Source organism: Vigna angularis, chromosome 6 (assembly GCF_016808095.1).
Source record: "Vigna angularis cultivar LongXiaoDou No.4 chromosome 6, ASM1680809v1, whole genome shotgun sequence".
NCBI lineage: Eukaryota > Viridiplantae > Streptophyta > Magnoliopsida > Fabales > Fabaceae > Vigna > Vigna angularis.
Window position 1 is genome coordinate 1,867,182 of NC_068975.1, and position 12,231 is coordinate 1,879,412.

The 12,231-nt window shown below is 32.5% G+C and overlaps 1 protein-coding gene across 1 annotated transcript; it reads right to left on the reverse strand.

Moving 5' to 3' along the window:
* Positions 1-7,867: 7,867 nt before the first annotated feature.
* Positions 7,868-10,717, reverse strand: LOC108343235 (uncharacterized). The gene is made up of 6 exons (XM_017581376.2): positions 10,567-10,717; positions 10,450-10,490; positions 10,152-10,315; positions 9,966-10,065; positions 9,100-9,269; positions 7,868-8,815 (listed from the first exon to the last, which is right to left on the reverse strand). The coding sequence occupies exons 1-6, from the start codon at positions 10,617-10,619 to the stop codon at positions 8,279-8,281; spliced, it is 1,065 nt and encodes a 354-aa protein (XP_017436865.1). The 5' UTR covers positions 10,620-10,717; the 3' UTR covers positions 7,868-8,278.
* Positions 10,718-12,231: the final 1,514 nt, after the last annotated feature.

A 12,231-nucleotide genomic window follows, 5' to 3' on the forward strand; every position in this document is an offset into this window, starting at 1 on the left:
TTCCATGTCTATTGTATTCGAGCTCTTTGCCAACAACAGTTCTTTTACATCTTCAGTAAGGAGATTCGTCTCCCCCTTTATCTCTGCCTTGCAATAGTTTGCAATATGGCATGTCTTACCTCAATTGTAGCATTGCTTGATCTACACTCGTTTACATAGTGGTCATACTTGCCACACTTAAAAAACTCAACTCTTGACTGATCTCCTCGGCCTTTTCCTTGTCCTCGATCACGTCAATTCTTCTGACCGGTTTGCTCTTCATTATCATTCTCAAAATTACCTCGGCCACGTCCACCTCGTCCTCGGCTTCCTCGCCATCTGCCGTCAGGACCTCGGTTCTGAGTAATCCGAGTTTTATTCGAGTCAACATGTACCTATAGTGCTTGATCGTCAGGTTCCCTCTTTTTCTTTTTCTTCCTCAATTCGTGGGCTTTTAATGACCCAGCTAACTCCTCCACAGTGAGAGTTGACAAAACCTTTGTCTCTTCAATAGTGACCACGATACTTTCAAAATCATCCGTCAGATTTCTCAAGATCTTTTCCACAACTCGGTTAGGAGGAACCTCTTCTCGGTACTCAGAGCATAAAGCTCTGATACCACTATTGAGAAAATCTCACGATACACACACTCTGATATTTTCCTAAAATTGAGTCTATTATTCATTGATAATTAAAAGGCTTTAAATAGCTGTGATACTTACAATATTACAAAAATAAAAATAAAATCTGAAAATAAAATATCAGCTATCTTAAAAATAAAATTTGTTTAATCTATCATAAAATAATATTGTACCTAGATAAACAGAAAATCATAACTACCTATCCCTATTTTATCTCTATCAAATCAAACTAAGTATTACTAGACCCAAAACTAATAAAATAAGATTTAAACAAAATTATTAATAAAACCCTAAAATTTAAGTTTATCCCAATAATTTGAACGCTCCATCAAGTTATCTAAGTTGTTCACTTTCTCCACTGAGTTACTTGGGCTCCACATCAAGCTATCAACATACTCTACCAAGTTGTTCAAGGGTGTATATTGGTGGGACTTTGACCTCGAGGAGATCTTCGGTTGGGAGTTGTTCCCCTTATCACCACCAGCGACTTGGTTCTTTCCCTCCTTCTTCTCGTCTCTTGTGCTTGCGGCTTCTTGTTGCTGCTTCTTGTGGTATTCCCGCATGTCCTCCACTCACATAAACTTTGTCACCCGTTCTTGCAACTCCTCCATAGTCTTTGTTGGTTTCATGCAAAGACTATCAACGAATGATCCAATTCTCAGAGTCATGGAAATGTGATGTAGAGCAAACTCATGGCTAACATCTTTGATCTGTTGTGAGATCTTCTTGTAACGGTCCATCAAAGCCCGTAGCAACTCGTCCTTCTCCTACTTGGTGTTGACCAAGGTTAGGCGAGGTGTTGACTAAGGCTAGGCGAGTCAGGTTCTGGATCCTGTTAGTCGTGTACTGCCGACAAACAAGGTGCAGAAGGTGGAGAAGTTGTCCACAGGGTTGGTTGGTAAGGAGTTGAATCACGCCAACGCCTTCCCCTTCAGTGATAAGGAGAAGGCCCTCCACCACACAGGTCGCATGACGTGTAGAAGGGCATTAGATTGACAAACATCATCAAATGCTCGTCTAGGTCAGTTGACTCATCATACTTCTCAAACGTCGGGGGAATCCACCACTTGGGCAAGGACGTCTCCATGATGGTTGGGGTAAATGGTAGCAGACCGACCATGTGGACCATCTATACCGAAGGAGCTCCCTTGCGTGCTCATGTGCTTCCTTCTTGGATCACCTTGGTCGACACCTCAACCTACTTGTTTAGGTTCAACTGGCCAAGAGCGCCCGACATCGAATGTTGGATCATCTTCTCCTAGCGTGCGATTGCATTCTCGGCCCTTAACGTCGCTAACTCCACTTTGTACCTCATTTTCATTTCTTGCATCTGGCGTTGCATTTTCCTGATCAGCTCCATAGAATCTTGTTGTTCACTCGACTCTCCTAATGGTCACCACTGGGTTGTCTTTTGCTTCCTCGAGCCCCTGGTGGGTGTCAAAAATTTCCAGTTATGAGGTCGAGGTTATCTGTTTACTAAAACCTGGATTTCCTGATGCTCGTCTTTGTCATCATTTGTCCTTCAAACTGCTCAGTTAAATTGGGAGGTTAACTCCAGAAGGTAGTCCGTTGTCAAAGTCAGTAAAGATATGGCGAGTTCAATGCATAATAAATGCAAACACCTACCTTTTTTACTTCAAACCTATATTTATAGATTTCGAAATGTGTTTTCAATTACTAACGACCTAATCATCGTGATCCAATTGATGTTAATCATGTTTTATCGGAAGTTAATCTCTATCCAGCCTAATCATCATTTAAGGATGACTGTTCGGTTGTTGGATATAGCCGCTCGGTCTGTCAAATGGTCATCGTGGCATTCATGACTGTATAAGCAGTCCGGTTCAAGATTAACCAATGGCACAAAACAGATCCAGAATTTAATAGAAAGATGCCTACATTTATATGTGAATAAAGATGAAGTATTGACTCAACCCTTGGTAGGCATCTTAAGGTCTCTGTCATGCCATCAATGTACTGTAAATTGTAGTTAATTATCTAGCAGTATGCATCAAAACAGGCGATGCATATGCCATGCCGCTAAAAGTGATGTCAGGAACCAATTTTAAAAATTATTAAGCTTATGAAGACCAAAACCGACAATTTCTTGTTGAAGAATTAAAACCAATTTAGTCATATATTTAGAATCTATAATATATTTTATCCAAGAATAAGAAAACAGGCGAGAAAATAATTCTCATTTGTTGTATTTGAGTGTGCATAGGTATGATATTGCTTTTGGGTTATATAGTTTAGGATTCATTAAGTACCTCATTCCCCATTATCTCTAATTTGTTGTGTTTTTCGCTAGCCTATCACGAGGTTGGTCTTTGCTAGAAGGCTCAGATTATCTTCTTTTGTCCGTATCACATGGTTCAAAACCGCAGCTATCTGTTTGGAGTATGTCAAAGTTAGCTGCATCTTGGTCATACAGACTCCAAATAGAAGGTTTGACGATTTATTTCTTTTCCTTATGATACACAGACTATATGTCTCTTGTATTCAATTTAAGAAATCATGTATCATTTGAATGGTTGTCTGTCTTGCAACCAGCAGAACTATCTAAATTATTGGTTCATATTTTTCATGCATGTTCTTCCATTTAGTGGATTTTGTTTTATCTTTATAAATTTGCGACTACATGATGAGAGTTGTGTTGATATGCAGAATTATAATGCATATGTTTGCAGTTGTCTTCTTTGCAATAGATTTGTCATATTTTGGTTTTCTGGATGCTATATGGATTCTCCACCAGACATGACAGATTCAATTGGAATGAAGGTTTGCAAATTAAAAAAAACTCTATATGGATTAAAACAATCTTCAAGAGCATGCTTTGAAAGGTTTACCAAGTCTATGAAGACTTTTGGCTATAGAGCAAGTAACTCTGATCACACCTTATTTTTTAAGAGAGGAAAAAGAAAAATTACAACTTTGATTATAAATGTAGATGACATGATTGTTAGAGGAAATGACGAAGATGAGATTTCTAGTTTACAACAATACCTTGCATCTGAATTTAAGATGAAATAACTTGGAAACTTCAAATATATTTTGGGTATTAAAGTACCTAGATCAAAACATGGTATTTTTCTATGTCAAAGAAAATATACTATTGATTTATTATCGAAAACTAGGTTGTTTGGAAGTAAACCAATTGATACACCAATTGAAGAAAATCATAAACTCTTTCAATGTTCAAATTCAAAAGCATAGACAAAGGGAGATATCAAAGACTGGTAGGAAAATTAATTATTTGTCTCATATACGTCCAGATATTACCTATGCAGTGAATGTTGTTAGTCAATTTATGCATGACCCACGAAAGCTTCATATGGATGTTGTTGAGAGGATTTTGAGATATTTGAAGTCAACTCCTAAAAAAGGAATTTTGTTCTCAAATCATGGAAACTTAAAGGTAGAAGGCTATACTGATGCAAATTGTATGAAGGAATCTTGTAACTTGAAGGAATAAAACTATGATTTTGTACTGTGACAATAAGTCAGTGCAATTGTTCATAGTATTGTGCAGCATAACATTTTAAATAAATCTTTTTAAAATATTTAATTATCTCTTGTTAATACCTAACAATATCTATTATCTTTTAATAATATCTAATATCTTTTAATTAAATCATTATTGCACCCTTTCATCTTATATTTGAAATATTGATTTAACCTCATTTATTTATTTTATCATAATTTTCCAAAGTCTTACCGAGAACATGATTCTTTTAAACTTAAATAACTATTCATAAAAATATACAAATACACAAATTATCTATAAAATAAAATTAAAAAGTTATTTATTCTTATAATACTCATAATAAGAAAAAATAATACAAGTATTTCCACTAGGATAAACAGAATTCTCCTCTCTTATGTTTATAATTTTTTACCATTTTATCTTACCTATTGAGTAAATTGTTAATATTAAAATAACTATCTTTAAAAAAACCAATACATACAAAAAGTAAAATTACCTACAATAAAATTATAAGTATCATTTATATTTATTTTTCTTATTATTTTTTATGAAACCTTTTATAATTCAAAAATATATTATTATTATTATTATTAAAATGAATTATAAATTAATTATTTATACTCAACTTATGCACTTAATTAATGATTTTAAATGTTTGATTTAATCAATTTATTTAACTATAATCAAATTAAAAGTAAAGGATAATAATTTAAAAAGTAAAAACATTTCAATTTTGGAAGCCTAAATTTATTATTTATAAGAAAACTCCTGCTTCAATTTAAAAACATTGGCTTAATTAATCCAATAGTCCTCACTTTTATAATCCTCATTTTTGTGAGAGTATGTTAAGTCTTCACTTTAAAAAAAAAATTAAATTGTGTTTTAACCCTTTAAAAAATTGTCTCAATCAGATATTTTATGAACAAAAATTAAACAAAAGTTACTAACAATAGCATGCCATGGTTTTTTTAATTTTATATTATTTTAAAAAATATATATTTTCTTGTAAAAGTTTTTGTTATTTATCAAGTTCTTAATATAATACATACAACATCGTGTGACAAAACATTATCATTATCTTAATTTCAATTTAATTTCTACATTTATCTTAAACAATATTTAATTTTATTTTTTTCAAAATAAAAAAAAATTGTCTCTCTTTAAAATAAAACAAAATTTATTATTTATATAAATATTATAATAATATTTTTATTTAAATTAATTTGTTTAATATATTACATTATTATATATTATTAATTCATGTTTATTAATCATATCTTTTACAAGATTAAAATTGTATAAATATTTTTACAAAAGAAAATATTTAAAATCAATATACTTTTAATTTATGTTTTTAATAAAAATTAATTAATTAATAATATTTATATAAACAATAAATTTAATCATCTTTTAATTAGACGATCTTTTAATTGGAATCAAATCTATTATTTATATATATACTAAATTTTTTTTTAAAATTTAGTTATTAAAATCATTATTATCAAATAATGAATTAATAATATATAATAATATAATTTGTTAAAAAGTTGTTTTTAGTAAAAATATTAATGTAACACTTATACAAATGATAAATTTTCATTATTTAATGTAAAGAAAGATAATATTGTTTAATTTAAAAATATTAAAATTAAATCAACTTAATAACATAAATATAAAAACTAAATTAAAATCAAAACAATAACATCTAAAAATGTTCTACCATATAGCACTAACAATATCATATATCACCATAAAATTCTATCATGTAACACTAACAATATTACATATTACACCACGAACTACAAGTGACAACAAAAACTTTTACAAAACAGAATAATTCTTTTAAAAATATTAAAAAATATCAAATGTTGATACATAACATACCATTAACTTTGTCAAAAATTAAGACAATTAATTTTTTTTTCAAACAAAGACCAACCTAATACAAAGCCACCAAAGAAAAAACCATCTGACTAATTAAACCTAAAACACTTTCATTAAAAAGTTTATAAGGTATAACTAACACTACAGAAAATTAATAATATATAATAATATTTGTTAAAATGTTATTTTTAATAAAAATATTAATATAATATTTATACAAATAATAAATTATCTTAATGTAGAGAAAGATAATATTGTTTTATTTAAAATAAATTAAAATTAAATTAAATCAATAAAACAAATATAGAAACTAAATTAAAATAAAAACAATAATTGAAAGTTTTATACCACATAACATTAACAATATCACATATCACGTGACAACAAAATCTATTACAAAACGGAAAATAATTCTTTTAAAAATATTTAAAAAAATCAAATCTTGATCAGTAACATACCATTAATTTTTGTTCAAAAATTGAGACATTTTTTCAAAAATTTAAGATACAATTAAATTTTTTTAAAAAACAAAGACCAACTTAATATACAACAACCAAAGTAAAAACTATCAAACTAATTAAACCTAAAACATTTTCATTAAAATGTTTAAAAGGTATAACTACCACACACTGCAGAATATAAATTCTAAAAAGGCTACTACTTTAAAAATAGTACAACATATAATTTAAAAACTAAAATCCTTACTAATTCGTGTATGTAACCTCAGATGTAGCTAGATTAATATCTTCAAAGTATTTATCTATATTAACGGCCGTCTGAAGCATTCCAAATTCACTAATTTTCACGGAGGGAAATCCAACTTCTTACCAACTTACAAAAAATTACTATTGCTTTCAATTTTGGGGGTTAGTATTTAAAATATATTAAAACATATGGTAAGAAATAAGAACACAAACCAGTTTCTCAATTGTGATTTACACGCAATTTAATTACAAGACATTTATTTAAAAGGTGGGAGGAAATGAGCTTCTAAACAGTAAACCAGGATGGGTGACAGCCAATCCAACAGCCTCTGAAAACACCAAATTCGGTCTAGTGGTAGTCTCTTTTAACTCCACAACAATTTAAGAATGAATGAGTGAACAAATTTATTATCAGTGACCTCTGACTACAAGAGTTAAATGAAATCACGAGTCATTGTTCGTGCTAGCCGTATTCCAGGATGAAAAGGTGTATGTTTGTTAAAGGGTTGAAGGGGGCTATGAATAGTAGTTAGTACCATCATCCATAAACACACTGATAATATATCCAAACCAAACAACCTGTGTATCACTTTAAAATACAGATGCTTATTGGTAAGCACCTAAAACTACTTCTCATCAAGCTCCCCCAGACTATGTCCAAGAAACCAAATGCACACACTACTCCCTCCGGACTCAACCCTTATCTTTAACACTAAGCACCACCAAATATACAATTGAGGATAATTTAGAATAAAATACTTATTTATTATATTAAAATGACAATATTAAATGATTTAATATTCTTGAGAAGTTTGAAACTAGTTAACTTTCCTCATCTTTAAGTGCAGAGGTAGTAGTAGAATCACAGGATATAAAATGTCTAACTGGCAACGTCATGTAGTTTCTGAATTTACTCCCCTCTGTACATGGAGAAATATCTACTTAACATCTTAAGGGTCTTAGAGAAAGAGTTCATATTAGTAATCTGCCTCTCTGATCCAATTTCCGAATGCTAACACGGAATGCTGTCAAAAGAGCCCTTAAGAAGAGTGACATGAGAACCCTGTCGAGACTAATTAAGATCTATCTCATGGATATGATCTAACTAGGCATGTAACTAAATCACAGCAACTGCATCAACTAGTTTTACCTGAAAAGGTTGAGTCAGCATCTTTAACGCTAGCCAAACACAACTTAAGGAAAGATGGAGAACAAGTACTCTTTCAAACAAATTTCTAGTATGACCTACAATAATACACAATCACACAACTCCACCACGATTCTAACTAAATATTATATCCAGAATTGTGACAGACTAACTTGCAAACATCTGAATATCACAAAAGCACAATGTGCCTATCTAAAATCGTATAGGCTGATAACTGATGGGAATCTCTAGATTGATGATGCTCGGGAAGCTCTAGACTGATGTTGTTTCTACCTTCGGTTGTCTAAGCATTAGATAAACAGACATGCTAGTGGCTCTTCTGACTTCTAGATAGTGGTCACCTGCAGTAAGTGCTTTGTGTCTAGAAAATGCTTAAACCTGCATGCAAATTCTACTGCAAAGCTTAGTAATCAAACTATCTTGTGTATGGATGGTAACGACTACTGCCACCATAGCTTCCCCTACTGGGATACACTCCACCACCTCCAGCTCCACCATAACCAGCAGCCGGGCCTGTTTCATAGCCCCCACCAGTTCCTGGACCACCATAGCTCCCATAGCCCCCAACACCTCGTCCATATGCACTTAACCCACTGTTGCCATAACCAGTACCAAGACCACCCATGTACGATCCGTAGCGACTAGAGTAGCCAAATGATGATTCTCCTCGAAAGCCAGCATAGCCCCCAGCACCACCACCACCATAGCCCCCAAAACTACCACCAAAGTCATCTCCGGCCCCATACCCACCATAATCACCAAGCCTACCCCCAAACCCTCCACCAAGTGACCTATAAGAACCAGGACCATACCCACTTCCGCCAAAACTTCCATAAGAATCACCAAATCCACTGAATCCATCATTGTAAGAACGTGCCCTAGAGTCACTAGCAAACGGAGCAAGAGAAGCTGGGTTTGAGGATTTCTTTGGTTCAGCCTTCTTGATCTCAACCTACAACAAAGAAGTGAGTCAACCTAGGTTTATTTATAAGCACAATTTTATTTTGCCTGGGATGCACGGACAAAAAATAAACCTGAAGCAACCTCACCCTCTAAGTCCAGCAATACCAATAATTTAGTAACGAAAGCATGCATTCACACAATAAATCATCTAGAAGCAAAACTCTTTCAGAACAAAATCTTTTGCCGTGGAAACAGACCACCTACCTCCCCTTAGCAACTACCACATCAATTTTCAAACACGTGAAATATCCTAAAGAACCAAACACAGCTCACCTGAGTACCAGCCATATCAATCATGTTCCCATCTGCCAAAATATTATCCACAACCTTTTCACTATCAAATACTATAAAGCCGAACCCCCTTGATCGCTTTGTGGTGTGGTCCCGTATAATCTCATGCTCTACCACCTTCCCATACTTGGAGAAGAAGTTCTTGAACTCATCTGCAATGCACAAAACAAATATAAATCAAAACAAACAATAAGTTCCATAGAACCAATAAAGATGTAAACACCCGATCATCCAAGCTAAATTCTACACCAGACACATCACCACTCCCCAAGAAAGCAAAATTCTCACCCTAGTCCCCTAAAAACACAAAACCTAATTAAATCATTCACGTTCAATGTTTTTTCAGACACCAAGTGTCATGTGCTTAAATTGTAAACATTTATAATATGGCTTAAATTGTTATATTCAGCGCTTAATTTCTAGTGTTGCCAAAAAACATGCTAAGATTTTTGTCACGAGCTGAATTCCGTATTGTCAAAATTAAGGTTGATCTCTTTTTAAAAAAAAAGGAAATGGGAACAAATAATAGATAGAAAAGTGACTATAATTGTTATGTTACTTAAAATTCCACCATTATTTTAGAAGATTAAGTGCATGTGCGTTTTACCCCAATCCCTCTTTCCAAGACACGTTCAAACTCTACTCTCACATTTCACTGCAGTTAACGAACTGAACGTGAACTCAAATCAAGCATAGCATGTGTAACCTTTAGTGCAAAATTCTATGATGAACATGTGTGATCAAAATTAGGTCTTCCCCGAAATGTTTTTATCTAAAACAACATAAACATGGATAATGGATAAACGAAGTGATAATAACTATTAGTATTATGTGAACGAGAATTGGACCTTCAGATACTGATGTTGGAATACCGCCGACGAAGATTTTCTTGGTTTTGAAGTCATTAGCCTGCGACGAACCCTTGGGAATGGTCCTCTTGATTTCAACCTGGGAGGAGTAAAACACCAAGAAAGGATCAAAACCGTGGGTTTCTTGTCCCAAAACGCAGGAAAAGAGTGAAGAAAAAAGAGTACCTGCTTGCCGCTGATGATGTGGTTCTCCTGAATGACTTGGTCAACGACGGAGGGATCCGCATAGGTGATGAACCCGAACCCCCTGGGTCGACCCGTTTGACGGTCCTTCATGATAACGGAGTCCGTTATCTCGCCATACTTTTCGAAGTAATTCACAAACGTTTCTGACAGGATTTAGCAAATCGAATCAGAGAAGATGAACGATATGAATCGAAAAAAATTAACAAAAGCAGATGGAAACTAAGAAATCGAATATAAGAAAATCAAAAAAATCAAAGAAAGTGTATGGTTTTATGACCTAGGGTGGTTTCTTTGGCTAACCCTCCGATGAAGATTTTCCTGCAGAAAAAAGGGAAAGTGAGAATAGAAGAGTGAAACTGAATGAGAACAACAACGAATGGTGAAAGGAGCAAACCCGGGACTTGCGCCGTCGCCAGAGTGGGGGTTGTCGGATTTTCTGGAAGTCATTGTTGCAGATCGAGATCTGCAGGGTGCGGAGAGCTATGGAGAGAGAACAGAGCCAAGACAAAGACAGAAAGAGCACTAACTAGGTTTTCGATGAACACTTTGTGTGAATTGTCGTCGTGTTTGGGCCGGGCTTCGGTTTCTTTCAAACATTCGGTCAGGAATTTCTTTTGCCACTCCCGTGCTTTTCGTCTTCACCGTTATGAATATTAATTTTTTTTGTTAAAGTTATTTTCAAATTATGCAATTTAGAAATCATATGATTGTGGAAACTAAAACGTTAAAAATGTATATTGAATTATACAGCCTAAAACAATAACTTGAAAGTCAAATTTGACTTCCAATTGTATAATATGAAAGTCAAAAGTCAATATTGAATTTCCAATTACAAACTTTTTTCTTTTTTATAAAAAAAAACTTTTAATCTAGATAATTTATAATATATTTCTAAATTTCAAAGTAACTTCAGATTGTATGATGGACGGGTTATGAAGATGTATTTCATTATCTCATCCACATTTATGAACTAAACAAACATTTTTAAAAATTATAAAAAACACAAATATTAAAGTTTAAAAATATTTTAAATGTTTTTTTATTTTCTCTCCCTAAATTATAATAAAAAATAATTATACATTAATTTCTCTAAATTATAATAAAATGTTTTCTTCATACATTAATAAATATTAAAGTACACCAACTAAATGAAATCACACATTGATAAAAAAAAATTAAACTAATAATAATTTGGTTTAGACATAAATATTTTCTTTTTTGAATTTTATAATGTTAAATTATTATATTATAGGAAATAAAAGTTCTTTATATGTTTGTGATGGTAAATGGTTGATGATGATTTTTTCATGGTATATTCGGTTTTGTAAGAATATTTTGGCATCCATGATTGATGTGTATTATGTGAAGAAAGATTGTATGGTGTCTACAAAGAGCAAGATGACTAAAGTTAAGGAGGTCAACCAAGTTTCACAAGATATGATTATGTTCTTAGAGATGTAGCGGGATTTTACTAAATATAACAACAACAAAATATCGTTGAGGAGATGCATGTGTTGAGGCAAGAGAATGCCAAGTTAAAGAAAAAGGTGGAATGTGTAACATCCCAATTTTGGATGTCACAAATAAGTTATAAAACCTTTTTAAAAACCATTTTAATTTGAAATAAAAAGACAATCTTATTCATATAATCTAAATTAAATTAAATAATCACGAAACTCATTACAATTAACTTATATATAAAATTGTTCAATAACCCAAAAGTTTCCAACACTCGTTAATCATCATCGTTTTACTCATCAATCGGTACATCTATATAATCAATTGTTCTCGTATAACAACATGAGTTATACGATTATCACACAAACACAAACAAACAAGGGTGAGCTAACAGAATAAACATCAATACAACACTTATATCTCAGTCGTTAAGTCCTTAACACAATCCTAGCATGCACTCCACCCATTCATGAAACTCCATCCTATAATTTATAAATTTCTTCATGGCCCCACCACTATCTAAACCTATACAACTATCATCCTACATTTCATGTTACTTCACCACCACTCTTTTCATGCATAATTTATATCCTATATAAAT

What these genes read in the sequence shown, in the direction of transcription:
- LOC108343235 (XM_017581376.2), bottom strand. Translation starts at nt 10,619, where the DNA reads ATGACTTCCAGAAAATCCGACAACCCCCACTCTGGCGACGGCGCAAGT. An exon ending in ACATCATCAGCGGCAAGCAG is followed by an intron (nt 10,066 to 10,151) that starts GTACTCTTTTTT and finishes TACTCCTCCCAG; the next exon opens with GTTGAAATCAAGAGGACCAT. An exon ending in TTGATATGGCTGGTACTCAG is followed by an intron (nt 8,816 to 9,099) that starts GTGAGCTGTGTT and finishes TCTTTGTTGTAG; the next exon opens with GTTGAGATCAAGAAGGCTGA.